Source organism: Ciconia boyciana, chromosome 1, assembly GCF_034638445.1.
Source record: "Ciconia boyciana chromosome 1, ASM3463844v1, whole genome shotgun sequence".
Taxonomy (NCBI): domain Eukaryota; kingdom Metazoa; phylum Chordata; class Aves; order Ciconiiformes; family Ciconiidae; genus Ciconia; species Ciconia boyciana.
Genome location: NC_132934.1, coordinates 196,954,977 through 196,976,361, shown reverse-complemented (window position 1 = coordinate 196,976,361; position 21,385 = coordinate 196,954,977). Strand labels below are relative to the sequence as shown.

General features: G+C 36.7%; 1 protein-coding gene across 3 annotated transcripts in view; it reads left to right on the top strand.

The window, feature by feature from the left end:
- The window catches only part of PAN3 (poly(A) specific ribonuclease subunit PAN3), an 83,282-nt gene extending 61,897 nt beyond the window's left edge, over nt 1-21,385 (top strand). For all 3 annotated transcript variants that reach the window (XM_072850423.1, XM_072850422.1, XM_072850424.1), the window contains 7 exons: nt 3,793-3,958; nt 4,396-4,483; nt 10,428-10,567; nt 11,394-11,523; nt 14,380-14,444; nt 15,157-15,295; nt 18,431-21,385. In XM_072850423.1, coding sequence (XP_072706524.1) covers nt 3,793-3,958; nt 4,396-4,483; nt 10,428-10,567; nt 11,394-11,523; nt 14,380-14,444; nt 15,157-15,295; nt 18,431-18,571 — 869 coding nt within the window. In that variant the 3' untranslated portion in view covers nt 18,572-21,385. The remainder of the gene's footprint in view (nt 1-3,792; nt 3,959-4,395; nt 4,484-10,427; nt 10,568-11,393; nt 11,524-14,379; nt 14,445-15,156; nt 15,296-18,430) is intronic.

Genomic DNA, 21,385 nt, shown 5'->3' with positions numbered 1-21,385 from the left:
CTTTAAATTAGCAAGTTAATCCAAAAGTACTGAACTGTTGTTCTTAACAGTCCAAGAATTAAATGGTAAACCACATTCGGAATGTACGTATTTTTAAAACTGTCAGCTAGAAAATCCTGGCAAATTAACAATAAGTATCCACCCCTGCCAGTAAGGTTTTTTTCTTTGTCCCGATGAGTTTCTGTGGTTGGCAGAGATAAGCATGCCTTTGATATGTCCCCTGGTCTGTTTATTAAAAATGCTCTGAGTAATTAAACATTGGTGTACATGCTGTTAATAGTAGTTTTCAGCACCACAGATTCTGCTCTTCAGCAAACAAATACTTTCTAATGAAGATAAGCAAGTTTCTTGGACCTTGTTTTCCTTTGGACACATTAGTAGTAGTCTGTAATGCACAAAAATGGACTTCACTGCTGACTTTACAGTTCTTGAATCCCCAGTTGCTGAATGTTTTTTCATAAAATACCTCTTCCATTGAAAAAGGAATAAGTTGTGTACTTAAACTGTGATGAGGAGAAAGACTATATGAATATTGAAAGTCAACGTGATGTTGTTGAGGACAAAATATATGAATAATAATTATCCTAAAATACCTTTGCCAAAAGCTGCAGCTTTTTCAAAGTAAATTCAAGTTTTCAATATCTGCAGATTTTTTACAAAATGTAGTGCTGCACTAGTAGTTCAGAACCGTTCTGTATATTGAAAACTGTGAAATGTAAAACTGAAGCCCAGGTTTCCCTGGAGAAAGGGGAGAAATGAAGGCTTCTCATTTATCTTACTTTCAGTACTTTAACTCAGGAACACTAAGCAAACACTGAACAACTCACAGTTCTCAATGTAAAAGACTGATTTACAGGCCTGAGAGGTTCAATTCAGTGAACAGCTAAATCTTTCATTAGGCTTCTAATTTTTTTCATAACTATCTGATGAGAATGGCTGTTTTAGTATGCTTTCTGACAGCGTTCCTGATGTGAAACAGGTTCTACTGCCAGTGGTCCCAGCTCTTCCTTCCCACCGTGGGACTGTCCCTGGCTTTATCCTTGCTCTGGGGAACTGAATTTCATTTGAATGCTTTTTTTAACAAACAAAAAAGAAGTATACACACACATCAGTGCAAAGGGGACATTTCTTGCTCAGTGGAGAACATCATACCACAGAACTTAAATAAATAATGCTGACATTGAGTTTATTTTAACGCAGCAAGGAAAAATAATGGATAACCTGTGTTTTTGGAATGGCAGTTCTTTAATTTTTAATCTTCTCCATTAGTATCTGTGTTCTTCATCTCAGAGAGATGAAAATAGTGGGAGACTCTGCCCTGCAGTAGGTGGGAAGAACATAATCTGAAATTTTGCATGTTGTGGCTGTGGATTCAGCCTGTGGTGGGAAGCCTTTTTCAAATCAGCCATGAAGCCTCTAAAATACCACTTCTTGGCATAAAGTAATTCTGGTCATTTTTGTAACACTTTCTTATATTCTTGTTATGTGTTTTTTCACTGTGTTCAGTACTTTTTGGAAAGCTTTCCAAAGCTTTTTGTGTTTTGCCTGAAGAGTGAGCTTTTGGGTCTCATCTCCTTGGGTCCTTGCTCAAGTGCCATCTGTGGCAGGCCTGATGAGCCTTCATGGGACATGCTTCGTAGTCAGCATTGCAGCAAACTGAACTGCTTTTAATCTTACTTGTTTTGAACAGATAGATATGTAAGAGGGCATTTCAAAACTGATTCTTCCACTGTTTTAGCTTGTACCTTTAGTGTACGGGAACATGGGGTGCAGCCAACCAGTCTGAAAGCAGCAGCCTAGATTCAGCTGTAGCCTCAAGCGAGTCTTTCCAGTAGTAAAATAAAGTTGTTGCTTGATTGAGATTTTCTGATAGAGGGGGAGAAGCTGCATTGAACTCTGATCTTTCAGCTTTTCAGTGTATGTTGAATATTCTCTTGGTTACATTGCCTTTATCTGGAAATCAAAGGGGAAGTGCTGTTGTTTAAGTTGCATGCAGAAAAATAACCCCTGAGTTTTGGCTTTTCTCTCTCTTTGGGATATTATAGCAACATTTCTGTTCTGGAAATAGTTATTTCATATGGATGTAACTCTGTCTTAACAGTGTCCATATGCATTCCTGTTAAGCATATCACACACGTTGCTGTTTACCAAATATAAAGTGTATTCTATAGCAAGTAGTAACTAGAGAAAGAGCCTCGACTGATAAAGGAGGTTATATCTCCTTAGTCATATTATATCATCATAATTTTTGTCATGCTGAAAAGAAGAGAGAATCATGAGGGGAAAAAAAGTTTGCCACGTGAGACTTCTGGTATGCTGGTTTGTGGGAAGTGATTTGCATAATGATTCATCAGGAGGCCAGAAAAAAACAAAGAGTATCTCATTATATTCAGCCTTCAGTAGACATGCCAGGCTTATTGCCATTTAAAGGAGTCAGTGTCTTGATCTTTATAATCTAAACCAAACCACCTTAAACCTGAAAAATGAATTAAAGTTTAAAAACAAACAAACAAAAGCTCAGAAATGAAAGCTGGGAGCATTCCCAGCCCATCACCCCCAAATCAGTAAAATTTGTAAGTAGAAGTTTTTCAGTAATGTTTCATTTAACTCTCACATATATATATATATATGTTTGTGTGTACACATGCAAGCACGCACACACACACAAAAACTTATTTTGAGCAAGTGCACAGATGTTGATATGCTCCTGTAGGGGGAGAGGAAAAAAAACCCAACAGCAAATAAAAAAACAAGAAACAAATGTTTGGAGGAGAGGAGTGCAGTCAGTTTACAACTGAATCGGATGCTTACATGATTTTACTGAATACTGATGAATATTACTGGTCTCAAAATCAGCAAAATCAGTACTGAGGCAACCACATGAAATGCCTGTCATGTTTTGTAAAATTGAGATGCACTGTCTTACTCTGGATGTATTTGCTTCTCTTACTTTAGCTTTGTGCCACGCAAACAGTAGCAACTTCCTTGTAGTACATGCGTCTTACTAAAAATAACATTTGTTATCTGTGTGTTTTCATCTCTGGCTCAGTATTACTCAGAAACAGTTTGCTATGTGGAATTTGGGTGTGTGTTTGCAAATAATTTTTACTTTTGAAAGGAGGACTACAAATCCATTTAGAAGGGGAGTGATATATTGCTTTCATATGGCCCATTGAACAGGTCACGCAGTGATGACTTGTCAGGGAGTTGGGTCACAGCAGAACATATGTGCAGTTGTGTTCAATGATGTTTAGCCACCAAATCTTCCAGTCTGATTTGTCCATGTGATTTGAAACTAGGTCATTACTTTGTCTTATCAAATGATAGAGAATGTTTAATTTGTCAGCCTTTCTACAATAAAGGAGGTGAAACAGGATCTGTTGCAGCCATTGCGGTACATGCTCGTTGTTTCAGAATACTAGTGTTTTTACTTCTGAAGTACCTGCATATTTTGATGTACCACCCACTTTCAGCAATTTCTAACTGGTTCTCTTTTTATAGTGATTATTCATCTCAAACTTTAAAAATCAGCACCGTTTTCCTGAATGTGAAGGTGAAAATGATAATGCCTAATGAATTGTCAGTATTTTAAAACGTGGTGTACTTCCAAAAAAACCCAACCCAACCAAAAAAAAACCCCAACCCAACCATTAAAGGACAATAGAAAAGTCTTTTGAGGACTGTTAAGAGTTGAACGAAATGAGTATGTGAATTAATTGTATAATTCAAAATGTGCTAACTTGAATTTTATGTCGTAGCCTTTTGTTGATGCTTAGAACATTTTGCTTCTAGGTCAGCATGATGGACCTCTACCACGGCAGCATGCTGGATTGCTTCCAGAGTCCTTGATATGGGCATATATTGTGCAGCTCAGCTCTGCGTTACGGACTATTCACACAGCAGGACTGGCATGCCGAGTTATGGATCCAACAAAGATTTTAGTAACAGGCAAAACAAGGTAATGAAAGTGTTCATTCTCACTGTGTACTGTGATCTGTTATGGTAGCTGCTGACCATGCACCTGTTATGGAAATAACAAAGTCTGACTAGAAAGTTCTGTTACTTTGAACTGGCATGAGACTAAAAATGAATACATGCTAAAACTTGTAATTTTTTTTAAAAATGTTTTTTAAACATATTTTGGGAAGACGTGCATTATCCTCAAAGTACTGTTCAGATCCACTACTGACAATTTAGAAATTTGTTGATTTATTTGTAAACCGAAGACTATCTGTTGCATTTTATCAAATAGTAAAATTAGTATTTTCTGCTTCATAGTAATTTGCTGAGTACTGATGACTTTTTTGTCATATCAAATCATTCAATGAATGCTAGAGGAAAAACTGAGTAACCAACAAAATTTAATGACACTTAATCCTTTTCTCATTCCTAAAGATTACGAGTTAATTGTGTTGGAATCTTTGACGTTTTGACATTTGACAACAGTCAAAATAATCCACTGGCATTAATGGCTCAGTTTCAGGTAAGAAAACAGCGCCATAGTTAGGTTGGTGACTTGGCACATGGAATACTGAAAACCAGGGTGATTCCTTTTGCAAGACAAGTATTTTAATTAAACTGTAGTCCAGTATATCTATCTCTAAATAACTGTATTTTTTCATTCCTGATTTGATCTTGGTTCTGCCATGCATTATTCAAATTTGCTTGTAATTTAGAAATGTGAATGCTTATTTTGCTGTCTTCTGCTTCTAAAATCCCAGCAAACTCACCAAACAGGTCGAACTATTAGTATTTAACAAACTTAAGTCAGAAATGGTTGGAAATACAAATTTCTAAAGGAAGGAGAAGAAAATCTTACGTTTAGTGTCAGAGATCAAAAAATAATGGTTCAGTAACAGTTTTTGTTCTGCTTTCTCTTCTGTTATTTTAACAAAAATAAGTGTTGAATACCTGTTTACAGAGGAGTAAGAGATCTTTTAAATAACCGCATTTAGGCCTTCTCCTCACTCCTAAAAGGTTCTAGTGTATCTTTATTTTAGGCTCCTAGTTTTTCCGTGCTCTCCTGGTGTTCTCTGAAGCGTGGACTCTGCATAATTCCTGAATTAAGAAGAATCCCTTTAGACTTAACAAAAACTGTTCCACAGTCATCTGGAGCATCACTGTGTACAGGAGTGCCTCTTTCCCTAACTTCCCCTCAGGGTAAAGTACATTGCTTCAGCAGTCATCACATACCCTGTCCGTACTGGGAGTGAAAGACTACAGTAGGGAGTTGGATTTAATTTATTTTCATTAATTGAGCTTATTCACTGTGAGAAAATTGCTCATTCAGAGTCTTCCAGTAATAAATGAAATGTTTGAACTTTGGCCAGGCAGAAACTACCTCATTGGAGACCATGTCCTAGAACATAGCAACTTTTTTTCCTTAATGATACAGTAAAGCAATTTTCAGTGTACTTTGAGTACATCAAAGGATTTCGCCCCCGCCCAGCTACATATCAATGGGCTTTTGGTAATCATTTAGTGGAAAACAGCTGAGAGAAGATAGGAATACATGCAAGTGAGGACTACCATGCCTAAAAATGTAATGAGGTTTTTTAAAATCTAAATAGTTCTTTACATTTATTTTAATTGCAGCTGGGAAAGAGACCCTCCTGAGATGATATGACATTCAAGTAATTTTAAAGCAAAATGTTTAATGTGCTTGGAGGTACAAATCTAAAAATACTCGCAGGTACATGAATCTGTCAAAAGCATTTACCACCAATAGCAGCCCAACACTTGGCAACTAACTTGGTTGGTAATGCCTAGTTTTGTTTAGGGAGGGATGTTTTGCATGTTTTATAAATTTTTAGTATCCAAATTGTTCCGGTACCACTGCTAAGCCAGGAAAGAAGTACTCTTAAATATATAGTTTGGAAGATGTAAACTGGAGTTAGAAAATAAAGTATTGCTTTCTTTTTTGTCATGTCCTCTAGAAGGGCTAGGCTTTCACTATCCATTTTGTTACTTCAGAGATTCTGGACTGAGTTCATTCCTTGAAATTCAGGAGCCATTTATCATCCTCTACCTTTGTTTGCCCTAGCCAGATAAAATTACAAAATAACAGCTGCTGCTTGTCCTTTTTCCTCTCGATCCATGACCCAGTTCCTGAATTCCTCTGGGACTCCTGTGACTGTTAAAAATGTAGGTTATCTCTTGGTTTACTGCCCAGCTAATATGCATTTCCTTGTTGCTGTCTTCAATGGACTAAGGTATTTTTGTTAGCATTTGTCACTTTCTAGCTATTTCCCATTGTTAATATAGATAGGAAAGAGTTTGGCCATAACAGTGAGGGGCTATGTAAAAGGATGCAGTTGTTCTTTACAGTCTGTGTTAAACATGTTAATTTATATGATCATTTAAGAGTTAAATAAAGGCAACAACAAGGGAAACTAAAAAGAAGTAAATGAAATATGAATGGTTGCTTGCATTAAAAACAAGGTGTTAAACCTATATAAATTCCAGCACATCACTTCCCACCCCCCAATCTTTAAGTCTTGTGTCAGTCAGTTACCAGAAGCAGATGGGAAAACTCTAAATGGTGATGTAGGAAACAGTAGAAAGGTTTAATAAGTATTTCTGTATTTGGAATAAAATGAAGGTGAGTCCTCTCCATACAAAATTAAGAGAAAACATAAGTTTTATTTATTTAACAAGGGCTATAAGGTTACATTTGCTGAAAGTAAATATTTTTAATTTAGCAAACCAAAATAACTTTCGCATATACCTCCCCAAATTTAAAGAAACTAGCTGAAGAGGCATCTGAAGTATTAATGTTGACTTAAAAAAAAGAAATCTAGGAACTTGGAGGGACTTCTAAGTGCAATTCCAGAACTTAAAAGGATGAGTGAATCCACAGAATTGTACTGTAGATGAGCTGATATTGATCCAGGCAAAGCAGTGGAACAGGATAAACAAAGTAATGTCAGTTTCAAAGAGTTTACGGAAAATGGATCTTGTCAAAAAGAAGATTTATTTGACTAGCTTACATGTCTGGCTGATAAAGCCAAGTGTATAAAATGCTGAGGTATCTCCAGGGCATTTGGCATAGTAGCACAGACCTTTTTAATACTAAAAAAAAATTATGCAGAAGGGAAAGGGTACCTATTCAATTAACTTTTAAATTGCTCACTAACATATTTGAAATTCATTTGATAACAGGGAAACATTAATGAAGAGGGCTGTTTCTGAGTTTATCTCCTAGGGGCTGATTTTTAGTCTAATACTATTTAATATTTCTATCAACAAACTAGATGATGGTGATAAAATCTTGACTAGCAAAGCTTTCAGGAGATAAAAAGATAGGTTACAGTTATGAACTGAATTGCTAATTAAACGGTCATTAGTTGCATGCAAGGTACATTTTTGAACAAAAGGCAGCCTGTACTTAAAAGGTGTAAAGCTTTTCCTTGAAGCTGAGAATCAACTTACTATGACTTAAGTACCGTTGATAGTTACCATAGCAAAAGTCTTCTAGCAGGTCTGTGGCAAAAGGAACTAGTGTGATCCATAGATAAGTGCAAAGCATGTTATGGAGCATAAACAGGGAAATGATCGTACCTAATGTTGATCTGTACCTTGCAAGGCTACTGCAGGAATACAGCACTTATTTCTGGTGTCCCTCCGAGGAGGATGTCTAGTAGGTCTTGTGTGCCTCCTTTAACCTTTCTCTGCCTAGAAGCAGGAAGAGCTGAATCTGTTGACATTTTCAGAGGGGAGGTTAGGGATTAAAAGGCATATGTGGATTGCTTCCTTATGGAAAGGATGGGTGTACCTTAACTTCGGGGAAGTTGTGTACCCTGTCTGCATGGGTAGAGTTGGTCAGTGGATGGTAGTTTTCTCCCTTCTAAAATAGGAATCTGACTTCATAAATCCTCATCTTTATAGGTCTCTTCCAACTCGAGATACTCCGATTCCCCTATCACACAGGAAAATTACTGCCTGTCTTTGTGCACTTGTAAAACTTCAAACATTGGGCATTGTAATAACATTTTATTTCAGGTTTTCAGCTGTCAGTGAATAGTGAGGCACCTCCAGAGAGCAATTCAGCTTGTTCAAAATCTGAATCGTCTTGCAGAATTACAGATGTCTGAAATTGATCACACTCTTAACTGAATCGCTTGAAGTTTAAGTTCCTAAAACTAGTGAATCCAAGCCACTTTTGCAACTAAAACAAGTTAAGCATTGACTGTAATTTGAAATGTGTGTGTTTCAGGCTGCATTGGTGTGTTTTATCATTTCTGCCAGTTTTTGTATTAGATGTAATTTGCAAAACAAACAAAAATTAAGGTTGTGAGTCAAATGCTCAAAAAAACAAAAGCCTGACTTGAGAATTTCCTGGCTGATGTTAATGTAAGACTCTGTCTCAACCATTTTAAAAATCTAATGCAATCTGTATTGTGAAAACACCTATGCAAAAGACTATGTTTTCATAGGGTCTTGCCTGAAGTTCTATATTTTCGGTGTCTCAGGGTTGTGTGATAGAGAATTTATATAGGATACATCCATATGAATTACTAGAAGTTGGAAGGTATCAAGCGTAAAGTAGGGGACTGCAGAAAGAAGAAAGATTGTGGTTAATACAAATACTTACATATTTCTTCTAAGTCTTTTAGAGAAAATAATAATAATAAAAATGCCATTGTGCCAGGTGACATATGTCTGTATAGATACTGCATCAGCAAGATTCCTCCATTTAGTACTATAGCAGTGTTCTCAGCCACTTAAAGTGACTACTTGGTAGTGGAAGCAAGTGGGTTCCCACCAAAATGGGGTTTGTTGCTCTGGTTCATTTCTCCTTACCAAAGTACAAAGGAATGCTGATACTCAGGAATTCCTGGTTCCTTAGGAAATCAAGTCTAGCAAATGCCAGTCCCATCTCCTTCTCCACCGCTTTGTCCTTATTTCTGTCTCATTTTCCACATCCTGTTTCTGTCTTCATTAGATACAAGAGTACCATGGTTTTTAACTTCTGCCATGTTCTGTATCCATGTTTAAATTGTGCTGCTTAATCAAACTTGATATGGAAACAGCGGGGACACTGAGACACCTGAAAAGGTTTTCTTAACTCTGTCCCTCAACACCTGGGAGATGTGGCTGCAGGGAAAGCTCTGCTCAGTTACTGCAGCTAGAGGCAGCAAATGTGGTTACCCCTCTGGGTGGAAGAGCTGTGAGGGGCTGTGACACGTTCACCGTCACAGCACTTTTCTAAAGCTGCCAAATTCTAAACAGAACTTCTAGTGTTGCAGTGCTGCCAAATTTTTGGCCTTTCTTACAGAAATGACAGAAGGTGTATTCCTTGTATGACTGTTCTCTGCTAAACAACATAGCCTTGCTCTAGACTATGGAGCTGACATTCTCGATAATTAGTAGCTTTCACTTTTTTACTTTTGCAAAAATTATACTTTCTCAGAAAAAAACTCAGGCAAATACTAAAGTAGTAGTAGTATCTCTAGCTGACTCTTAAATTCAGTCTGAAGCAGCCATCCAGCATGGAAAGCTGCAGGTGTTTCAAGTTTGACCAAGTTGTGTGCAGCTGAAAGCCTTTCCATGGAAAGAATCAGGCAGCTTTTGCAATGAATGTCATTGTCTGCTTCTAAATTAGGCTCCTGTTTTTAGGGGTGGGCTTTAAAATCTGGTATAGCTTTTCAAAATAATTTCCGGTGGCTGTCTGTTAAAATTGGCAGAATTTTCTGTAGTGGCAAAGCAGCCTGTATGCAGCATTCATTTTTTAAGAGCAGTTCTACTTCTAAGGAACATGTTTAGTAACACTAAGGATTTCTTCATAAAATGTGATGCTGCTCAATTTGTCAGCCATACAGGCCTGTTCCTGGCTAATTGTTTCAGGCAGTTCCTATCTTTTTCACACTGGCCATCAGAGATGAAAATCTTTGGGCTCTTTGTTAAAACAGAAACATCATTTGCTGGAATCTGGTGTGGATTCCAGTGTGGAATTCACACTGGATGGCCAGTGTGAAAAGATACAAGTCCAGCAAATGATGTTTCTGTTTTAACAAATAGTCCTTGATAGGTATTTCTGAGTCTTACTTGCTCTATTTGCCACCAACTCCTTAACTTGTCAGGAGCAAGTAGGTGGGTGGTTAGGAGAATGTCTTTGCAGAACTTCTGCTCACTACACAAGAGTTCTCTCTGGTACTATCTGTAAGCTAAAAATAGGTAAATTTTAAGCATTCAAAGATAAATATAGTACCTAGAAATTGCTAGGTATCAGGACAGATTTTCCTCTCTACGTTTTGACTACTGTAACTTGAACAGTCATATTGAACTATGACTCGAATAGCACTTATTTTAGTTGCTCAAATTCTTCTAAGGTTATTGAAGAACTGTCTCTTTTTAAACACCATCTAGTACCACAGTTAATATTTATCTACACTAAGAATCTTATCTGTGTGTGTTTCCCCTGTTAGCAAGCAGATCTGATCTCCCTGGGGAAAGTTGTGTTGGCTTTGGCTTGCAATTCTTTATCAGGAATTCAGAGAGAGAATTTGCAGAAAGCAATGGAACTGGTGACAATCAACTATTCCTCTGATCTGAAGAATCTGATTTTGTAAGTTTGCTTATTAAATCTTTTAAAGGAAATTACTAGTTTTTTTTAACATACAAGTGAAAACGTCAAATGGTACTTTTAGATGCAAGTAAGATTACAGATATAACTGCTGTCATTGAGTTGTCTGCACAGTCAATGCATCATTAAACATAATTTAAAATTAATTTGTATAATGTGTATTTTCATGGTGTATCTAATAAAAACAATGTCCTTTCTTTACTAAGTACTGTTAAAGCTTCTAATAAGAATTAGGAGCTTAAACAAAACAAGCATTTAAAGTTGTCTTCAATACTGGGCTTCATTGCCTCTTCTCTACCCTAGCAATACGCTAGTATTATCTTATAGTTTCAGAAGGTGTTGAGAAATAGGCACATTGCCTTTTTGACCAAAGGGTTGAGTGCTAGTTTTTCTTGGCTGCATATTATTTTGTGTCATTCTTTAGTATAGTCAGCCTTTCTCCTCTTGCAGCCTAAGAGGGAAAAGTGGAAATCTGTCCCCTTCCTCATTTGAAAAACAATTGCATGTCAATCTGGATCTTTGCATCTTCTCTCTTTTTGAGTACGTTCTTGCTGTTTTAGTGGGTGAACTATGCAGTTCCATAAAAGTACACTCCTATCTTGTATAAATAACTGACTGGATGTATACATGTGAGTTAACACACATATTTTCTCTGTTAGTATCTTTTTTTTAAGAAATGCTGCAATTGTTAACTTTGTGTATTAAATAGAAATCAGGGTCAAATAGTTATAAAATCATAATAGGAAGATCTCTCTGGCATTTGCAGCATGTTTAAATAATGTGTTTTGGGGTGGGGATATTTTGGCAGGTATTTGCTGACCGACCAAAACAGGCTTCGCAGTGTAAATGATATCATGCCTATGATTGGTGCGCGATTCTATACTCAGTTGGATGCTGCTCAAATGCGAAATGATGTTATAGAGGAAGACCTTGCAAAGGTAAATAATTTAGTAATTCCTACAGGAAGACATTCGGTATTCCTACAGCTGTACCTTAAGAGGGAATGTTTTCCACTGTTTTTTTTGTTTTGTTTATTTAGCAACCTAAGTAATCTGCCTGCAGACTTGGGAACTCTGAGCTCAAAGTATTGAAAGTCCAAAAGCTCCAAGAACCACTGGTTTTAGGATATTCTCAGCTGGGCTTTAAAGTAACATCTTTATATCCAACCAGCACTCTTGGAGAAAAGATGTTCTTTATAGAATGGTTAAAAAGTAGTATTCTGAGTAAATAAGGCCATGTATGTAATCCTTTCCAAATGAATGCTAGATCATGGAGGAAAAGGGTGCCATCCTCAGTTTCCCTGAAGTATGCACCTCTTGCTGTGTGGGTCTGGTTAGTCTATCATGTTCAGTCAAGGTATCAAGTGCTAGCTACAAAGGAAATACATACTTTCTCCCATGTTAGTGTGTATTTCTTCAACAGGAAAGGGTGTCTGCTCATCAGAAGCTACTGATCACAGGATTTTCTAACAAGACTGACATACATTACAGAAGGCTTTCATGATGCTGAAGATGTGTGTGGGATAGGGTATTAAGTTTTTAAGGATTTAATCAAGTCCTGTGACTCCTTTCCATTACATGCCCTCATTGAGAATTTTTTTTTAAGAGGCAGTAGACTGCTGGTTGGGCTTCTGATGGACTGGTTCTCTTAATTTCTCCACTGTTGGATTGTTGGATAACAGTGTTTTCCCTCCTTAGTGAAAGATGTTGAAATCTATCAGAAGCAAAGAGCTGTAGAAGAGCAAGGCAGTATCTACTTTGGATGCAGAGCTCTAGATGACAGGTGCCCACTCTATCAGAGTCAATCACTACTCCTGCTCTGAAGATGTTTATGATCATTTATTGTTAAGGTGGCTCAATGTGCCTGCACAAATTCAGGCAGGTGGACCTTTTTCCATAACAAAGATGGAGATTGTCCTGTAATCAGCATTAAGTAGTCCACATTTTCAGTCAGGTCGTTTGTAGCAGTTGCTTATCACTGGCGGGTGAGCAGAGCCACACAAATCCAAGTAGTTGCATAGCCCCCAGTTTGGCAATAGCAGTTTACCTGGCAGTGATAAATAGCAGTTGCTAATTAGCTGTCGTACTATAACTTGTTTGTACTACCACATCCTCAGTAACATCAGAGCTACAGTATCCCTTAAGTCTAGCCTGGTACCCGCTCTTCATTATTGCCCAAAGCAGATGCTTAGGGGAGAGTATGAGAACAAGACTAGCATGTATGATATTTTTCCTTGTGTTCTCCAAGCACGCAGTCATCTGTAGCCTAGGGGCTTCTGATGCGGGAGGTGGTTTGTATGTAGTTAATAACTTTGTTTTCTTGAAGTCATGAATGTTTTGTTACTCCTGTAATGCTCACGTTTCACACAGCAGTGACCCCATTACTCTATCCCTTTCCTTCCTCACCTTAATATTCCCATCATCTATATGTCACAGCATTCAAAGCCTCAGTTTTTCAAGTCTTCTAATCCACTCTGTAGAAGAGCTCCCTGCCTTACAGGCTGCCAAGCCTGCAGAGAGGCCACCTGGAGACTTAGTGCCAGTTGTTGCTCAGCTGTGTCACCATTGACTGGGAATCTGCAAGGCAGTGGCATTCACACAGATGTGGTTTGGGCTTTTCTGTGTTTGGCCACATAACAAAAAATTATTTGGAGGTTGTATAGACCTCTGCTAGCTGGACAAGGTAAGTCTTCTCTGTCAATCTCTAAGTGTAGCTACAATTGTGGCACAAGCTGTTCTGCTGTGTGTTTTTAGACTGGTAATAGAAGTCTTGCAACCCATAGGTTGTCTGAGATCAAGGTATTATCACCTTGACCTACTTTATTTACCCAGCTATGCACAGCAATCTACTCCAGACTGAATTCATTTGAAATCAATATGATCATGCATGGAATGAGATGCAGCTTAGCATGAATAATGTTGGAGAGCTGGGCCATTGGAGAATATGAATAATATCAGGAGAGAATCTTTTTTCCTGCCAGCTTTGAGGAGCTTTTACTTAAACAAAAGATTAATCCACAGTATAATGTAAGCTAGGATGTAACTTTTTACTGTATCCTAATTGATGAGGAAAAATGTATGAAATCAATTTTTCAATTGCATGTATTCTAAGCATCTATAATTCTAATGTTCTGTCTTTTGTGTGAGCTTGTTCTCATTGCTTTGTTTCTGTCATTGATGGACTCAGAATTTATACTGTTTTAAGACTTAGTCTAGCTTTTTTTGGAAAGAGTTCTTTCAAAATTATATTTGGAATCAGTTGTATTTCGAATGTTAGTCTGATATTGTTGTTGCTGAATATTTACTTATAATGGCCTACAAAGCATTTCTGAAAAACAAATCTGGTAGATTATGTTCCTTCTCATCTTTACCTGAAATAAGGTAGTATACTATATACTTCTACAGGTCTTGATAACCGTGTGTGTATATATTAACATTCTTCTTTTTTAACTTACTATATTTTAGCATACCTTTAAGTGTAGGCTGGCAGGAGACTAGACTTACATTTCCACAAAGAAATAGATTGCCTGATCCAGTTCCTGCTGGGGCAGCAAGGTGTCATTAGTTGTTAAATCTCCACGTTATAATTTGAATATGAAGTGCTAAAATTAGCACTGGGCTACCAATATACAATTTAATGTATTCAGTCTCTTTCCGAAAAAATTATATCCTCTTCTTAGAATAAATAATTGTAATTAATAGTGCTTCATTGGCATTACTACTGTATATCTTTTGCAAATATGTGCCTTAATTTTATGTTTCAGAAACTTTAATAACCTCTTTCTTGTTTTCTAGGAGGTGCAAAATGGAAGGTTGTTTAGGCTTCTAGCAAAATTGGGAACAATCAATGAGAGACCAGAGTAAGAAATACTTATTTTTATGGTGTAGAGTGTGTAAAAGCCAGTTCACAGTGCAAGATTTCTTCCCTCATAAATTTAAGCTAAACATTTTCCCCATATTTGCCCCTGAAGAAATTTAAGAAGCCTCGAGAAAAATAAGATAAGCAACTTTGACCAAAATTTTAAATAAAGGAGAAGAGAAGGCTACAAATAGATATGCCAAAGTTGCCTCATTTTTTTAGTATAGTTTCTCTTAGTGGTCTCTTGTGACAAGAGTTTTTGAGGAGATCCATAGCTTGCTTTAACTGTAGCAAATGGTGTAGATACTGGTTTTAAGCTACTTAAATTTCAGCTTGTTTTTTATCAGCTACTACATAAAAATGAATTGTTCATGGTCTGTTTTCCAACCTGTTGAATAGGCTTGGAGTTGTGTTTGTAATGCTGGCTTCTAACTTTTATATGTAAAACTTGTTGAAGATAACTCTTGCTTTCTTCCATTACTTTTCTGTGGGCCTTTGGTAGGCATTAGCTTTGGGTACTTCAGCTGAGAAGCTTTGAATAAGTTATCTTCTGTTTCTGGCAGAGGGGAGACTGTAATTTAATTGCAAATTATAACAGGTAACTTAGCAGAGCAGTAAGATTACTCAGTTTAGATTGAAGAGTCATGTATATCTGTGGGTTTTGATTTTTCTTAACTTTCTAAGCTTTAATATGAGTCTTTGTTTTACACCAGGTTTCAGAAGGACCCAACGTGGTCAGAAACTGGAGACAGGTATTTACTAAAGCTCTTTAGAGATCACCTTTTCCATCAGGTGACAGAAGCGGGTACTCCTTGGATTGACCTCAGTCACATTATCTCATGTCTTAACAAGGTACACTGTACTTGGGTTAGCTTTTAAAAATTTGTTTGGGTTAAATTTCTTTAAAATAATATTCCACTTCAAAGCAAGTTGGCATTGACAGGTTAATTCTGTTGATTTAACTGATGGTTATTTTCCCCATTTTGGATGAAAACAATGTATTCACTAAGCTAATATTCAAACATATATGGATATTTTAAATAAACTTAGTACATTAATATTCAAACTTGGAATTCAGTAATATAGCATGAGATACAGTATTAACTTTTCATCCTAGAATGCATTGAATACTGTGGATAAGCAATGCTGGTCCCTTTATGCTACTCTGGTCTTTCAACACAGCATAAAGGATCCATAAAACCCCTTTAACTGGGGGAGTTTTCTGCTGATACAGTTATGACAGAGGATGGTCATGAGGCAAAAGGATCCATTCCTAAACTGTGCTGACCAGAGTAGGAGACAGGAGGGGAACTGCAATAGAAATTTGTGCAAAATCCTTACCATCTAGGACAGTGCTGGAAAATTTCTGTGACTTAGTGTTAAGTCCACTTCTGATAACTTCCCTAGCCTCTCCAGCCCTTCATTTTCCAAGGCTGATTTAACAAAGCTATTTGCAGTTTTCCAAGAGCTGCACCACTAGCAAAATTGTAGCTCAGCACTCTCATGATTAATAGTGGGAGATGTGTGAGAGACCACAAGATCTTCAGTAGTCGTAGAACTGGTCTTGCTCTATAAATTTAAAAAGTACATGAGCTGATTTTTTTTTTTTATTGGCAGATCAGCTTTCAACTTACTTTACATTGTTTTGCTGAACTTCGGTAATTCACAGGAGACTAAGATGCTGCTACTTTTTTTTTTGTAGCTGCTTGGTCATTCCACTCACTCTGTAGAGAATGGTGATGCAGACACTGACAATATACATTTTTCAGTGGCTAGTATTTTCTTTTCTAGGATTAGAATAGCCAACGTTCTCTTCCAGAAAAATGTGAATATATTCAGATCCTTTGACATGTAACAACTGACTTAACTACAGTTAAATCTTTTTCTAAATTGTCAGGGCTTTTAATCTCCTATTAGACCACTGCTGTGCATTTCTTTAACCTCCTTTTTATCTTTCTGGTTGGTGTCTGTAATCACTTTAAAAAGGACATTAAAGGGATTGAGGCTAAATCAAAAAGAAAGCATGTTGATATTCAAATAGGCAGTGAAATGCCATCATGATTTGAAAGCAGTGACCCGTACAGTACTGTAGCAAGAGGGGACAGTCCTGAATTCGTAGGTCAGGTAAGAGATGGTGTCAAAGAATGCCTTGTTCTATAAATGTTCATGGCTTACCTTTTCAAACAGAGGCTCTTCTCTTCTGTGGTTGTGGGCTCAGCACACAAAAAATGTAAGGCTTGCAGAACTCCACTTTGGAAATACACTCTGAAAAACACTTCTGAGACTGTAGTGTGCACTAGCAGAAGTGGTTATTTGGGCTTTCCTGCTACACTCCAAAAGCATTCCTTTTGAATGAAAATTACTCTATTGTTAAAAAAACCGAAAACAACAACCAAAAAACCCAACGACAAAAAAGCAAAAACCTCTTTTTCAGTGTGGTGTTTTGGGGATCTTTTCAGCCGAGATACTGATTTATGCCTCCACAGGAGGAGAGAAAGCAAGCCATAAATATTGATGTTTCTAGTTAGCTGTGTGGCTTTCTTAATACAGACCTTCCATATCCTACATTAATTAAAGTAATTCACTGATCTCTTGCATGATGCTAATGGGAACAGTAGACTATTTCACAAACACCTTAATCGTGATAATATTTTGTCATAGATGTTGGAAGAGACTGGTGGTTTTATCCTACTCCACAGGAATTAAAAGCTAATTGGCTTGCCTTTGTCCTTCTGAAGCTATTTGCAAAGCAGGAACTTTAAGTTTGGGAGGTTCCAGCTTTTAAGGTTGTGCTCAGAACATTATTTTAGAAGACAAATGCAAGAGATTTCTAACTTGCTGTGTTGCTCCAGACAGCAGCTAGTGGAACATCTCGGTGACAAATTTAATTGTTGTTCTGCTATTCAGTACAACATTATAATACATTTATTTAATCCTGCTGGGGTTGTATTTCCAAAGATTGTCTCAATAGTGTCATATCCCACTTGTCTCTGCCCCACCTTCTGTATTGGAACAAGAAGGTTTGTAGTGTCAAGTATTTGGAAATATCAATATATCAACTAAAACAGAGCTACAAAAGTTTCACATTATAAGGGAGTCTGACAATTCTCCATTGATGAACATTTCTTGCAAAGTGAGGAGAACATAAGGTATAGTGTTGGAAGAGACTTCAGCATGTAAAGTAGGATATTCCTCTGTTCCAAATTAGGCTTTAGTGGTACATCTCTAAAGTACATAGTGTAACAAACAATTTTTTAATACTGAATTTGAGAAGTCAGAACAAAACATGAAAACAAATATGGAACAGACTTTAATCTTTAACTCCAAATTATCTATTTGTTTATGGATTTTAACTAGGTAATCTTTTGGGTTTGGGTTTTTGTGTGGTGGGTTTTGTGGTTTGGGTTTTTTTGTTTTGTTTTGGGTTTGGTTTTGTTTTGTTTTTAGAGTAAGGGATGAAATGTACCATACAGCTTAGCAACTAGTTTGTTTCCAGTACTGCCAAAAATGTGAGGTTTGGGTTTCTACTGGTTTTCAGACTACCTGGGGCTAGTCCATCCATTATTTCATTTTTAGAGTGGGCAAGAAGTAATTTACCTACCCTATGTGGAGGCTTGTGGATCTTATGTGCAAATGTAATGTCAAACATGGCTTTGTTCATCAGGAGCTATATGGAAATTTTGCTAGGCTTTCTACACAGGGGAAGATAGCATTGCAGGATTATTAGCTTTATGGAAAGGGAAGAAAACAATGGTAACCTAGTCCAAAGGTCTGGAGTGTCCATCAGGTTAAGACCAAAATGTCTCGATTTTTTGGCAAGTACGTTGTTGTGGTGCGATTTGGATCCTTCCTTTCTGTGGTGTTAGCAGATTTGAACTGCACCACAACAATGTACTTGCCAAGAAATTGATTGCTTTTGTTATTGGGGAAATGTTTTGCCATTTCTTTCACACTTCTTTTATTTTATCTTTTGCATTCTTGTTACAGTTAGATGCTGGTGTGCCAGAAAAAATAAGCCTCATTTCCAGAGATGAGAAGAGTGTACTTGTGGTAACTTACAGCGATTTAAAACGCTGCTTTGAAAATACTTTTCAAGAACTGATTGCAGCCGCAAATGGTCAGTTGTAGTATTTGCTGAAAGCATGCAGGACATTGCTGAGGAACTTAACCAATAGCAAATTGCACTACAGCTGAATTGTTGTTGTCATCTCATTTCACATTTGGGAAACAAACAGGAGATGAGCAAAGCTGCTTGCACTTCAGTCAGGTACACTGTTACTTGAAGGGAAGAATGTTTCACTTATCCTAGAGCTAAGGCTGCCATTGGAGGCTTTATCTGTGAAGAATTTATTTTAGATTAAGGAACACATCAGGTGCATGATGTTCCTGCTTTTATTTTTTCCACTTGTATATGCACTAATTTTAATTTTTTTAAGACTTTTCTGATCTCTGAAGTTTTGCCACATTGTATACTTAAGGGAAACTCTTTGCAAGGACATTTCTGGGATACATTTTTGTCACTGAGGATATAGCAAAATTTATTCATTTTTTATATTATTTGCACCCAGAATAGCATAAAGGACCAGGTAAATAATTTAATAGAAATTGTGTTCTATTAATGACCGTTTAGTTCGTAACCTCTGTAAAAGTGTGTTGTATGCAAGCTCTGTATGCCACCCACTGTTGGCTCAAAGAAACGTGAGAAGACGAAACTTTTTGAAACCAGTCAAGTGAAGTATCGGTGAATTGACAAAAAAAGGAAAGAAAGTCCCCTGTCATTTGATTTAAACTTTGTCTAAGCAAAGTGACGAAAATAGCATAATGGGAAACATCTATAATTTACGGAGCATATCAAACTTGCTCTAAACACAACCAGCGCCTTTTAAAAACTGTTTGTACGTTTTCCTGCTAGTCAGAAGCATTTACATTTATGCAATTTTTTTAATAGGTTTTTTTTTAAAGAAATTGTTTAAATGCCTGAAGTTTCAGGAGTGTATTACTTTAGGTTATTTACAGTATAATTTTTGTATAAAGTTCTGTTCTTTGAACCACAGCTTTATTATGGTACGCTACACTGGATACAGATACAAAGACACTGTTAAAAGAAGATTAACTAAACACAGCAGTTGTCTGGCATCAAGAGCTTTTCAAGTTTTACAGCCTGAATCTGGAGGGATAATGATCTGCTGTGCCTTTGCAGTCACTGCTTAGCCCAAAGTAATATTACTTTTGATAATACTCAACACATGAATATTCCTGAAGTAATTCAGTCTCAAAAGTCTGGAATTTTCCTCCTCAATTACCTTTCTAATATTTGGACATGCAGTTGTCTCCAAACTTGGGTATTCATGGGATTTCTAGTTAAACACCTACACTTTGATACTGAAGACTGCCAAATATGTAGGAATTTCCTTTCTTAAAGCAGTAGTGAAGACTGTATCTATCCTTTCCCAGCACTGAATGTTTTAATAGCACTGGGTGCTCACCATGAAGAAAATGTGGAAACTCAAAAGGTCAGGACAGACTCTAAGCACTTGCAACTGATGTTACTGACATCAATTTTAATAATTCTCAATATTTGTAGTTTTCAGAGAAGTTTTTAATATTTCTCTGTCCACTTTTATAAGCTTTAAAATGATTCTCCGCCTTGAGACTTGCATCAAGAAAAAAGCAACTCTCTTCACATCGAAAGCTTTGAAGACTAGGGACATGCTTTACACATTTTAGAAAATGTGGTTGAATCCACATTAGGTAGCATCAGTTGTTGAGTTTAAAAATTGATTATTGTTGCATTTGATCGAATGAATTTTAAAAGGAACATAATGTTTAATATTCAAACGATAACAGTTGCCAGAATGTTCTTTTTAATATAAAAGGAACAGGAACTTTGAAAAGTGAACATGCAAAACAGTCTTTTATCATTAGCTCATGTATTTGAGGAAGAGCAGCTGTCTTTTATATGTTTTTTGACAAATCATATTGTAATTCTTTTGTACAAAAAAGAAGTACTTGTATTCTAGAAGAAATATGAAATGCTTAATTTATAAGCGGGCTGAGGTTTTTTCCAGTATTGTTTTCTTTGAAAATGAAAGGGGATCATCTGTTCAGTTGTGGGGTTTGGGAACCTTTGAAAATTTAATTTGTGGACCAATATTTTGTGAAAGTGTAAGGCAGGGGTAAAATAGGGCTTGAATTCTCATCCTTTTTAGACCAGCAAACCACCCTCTGCAAGACATGTCTAAATTGCAAACCTGTGTGTATCTGCATAATGTCAGTTTGCTTCAGCCCCTAGTAACCTCAGGACTTGGTTTAAAAATAAAAAGGTAGACAGCTAATAAGTTTTCATACATAATGTCAGCCAGAAAATATTTGGTGTCAGGTAATACATAAAATAAAAAGTTGAGCTTTGTTTTCTATTTATTTCATTTGGTCCGTATTTGGGAATGATTTGAACAGTCTGAAGTTCAGCTTGGGTGTTTTTTTGGGGAGAGCCCTTCTGCCCCATTTTAATTCCATTTAGAAGGTTGTCCTAAAGTTGTAGTTTGATCCGTTCATAGGAAGAACTGTGTATCTGTATTTAAAAAGAAGAGCCACCAGGATGTGCCCTCCCAGATGGGAAATTTAATTCTGACCTTCCTATTTTTTTACAGCTAAAAGCACAGAAGGGACAACCTTTGAAATCATCTGATGTTGGTCATTTTAATTTTTGTACCTGTTTTAAATTCTGTTGCTGTATTTACTATATTGTAAATATTTTGTTGAGGGTACCTATGTATTTTTGATTTGCCCTTGTTTCGGTAATTCAGGTGTCAACTGCTTCCCCTAAAAAGCACCAGTATGTTAAGTTCTAATGTCATGATCCCAATATGTGTTACTCATCTTTAATCCTGTTTTCATTCTTCATGTGTACAGCAGTATTTTTAATAAAGAATACCAGAAATA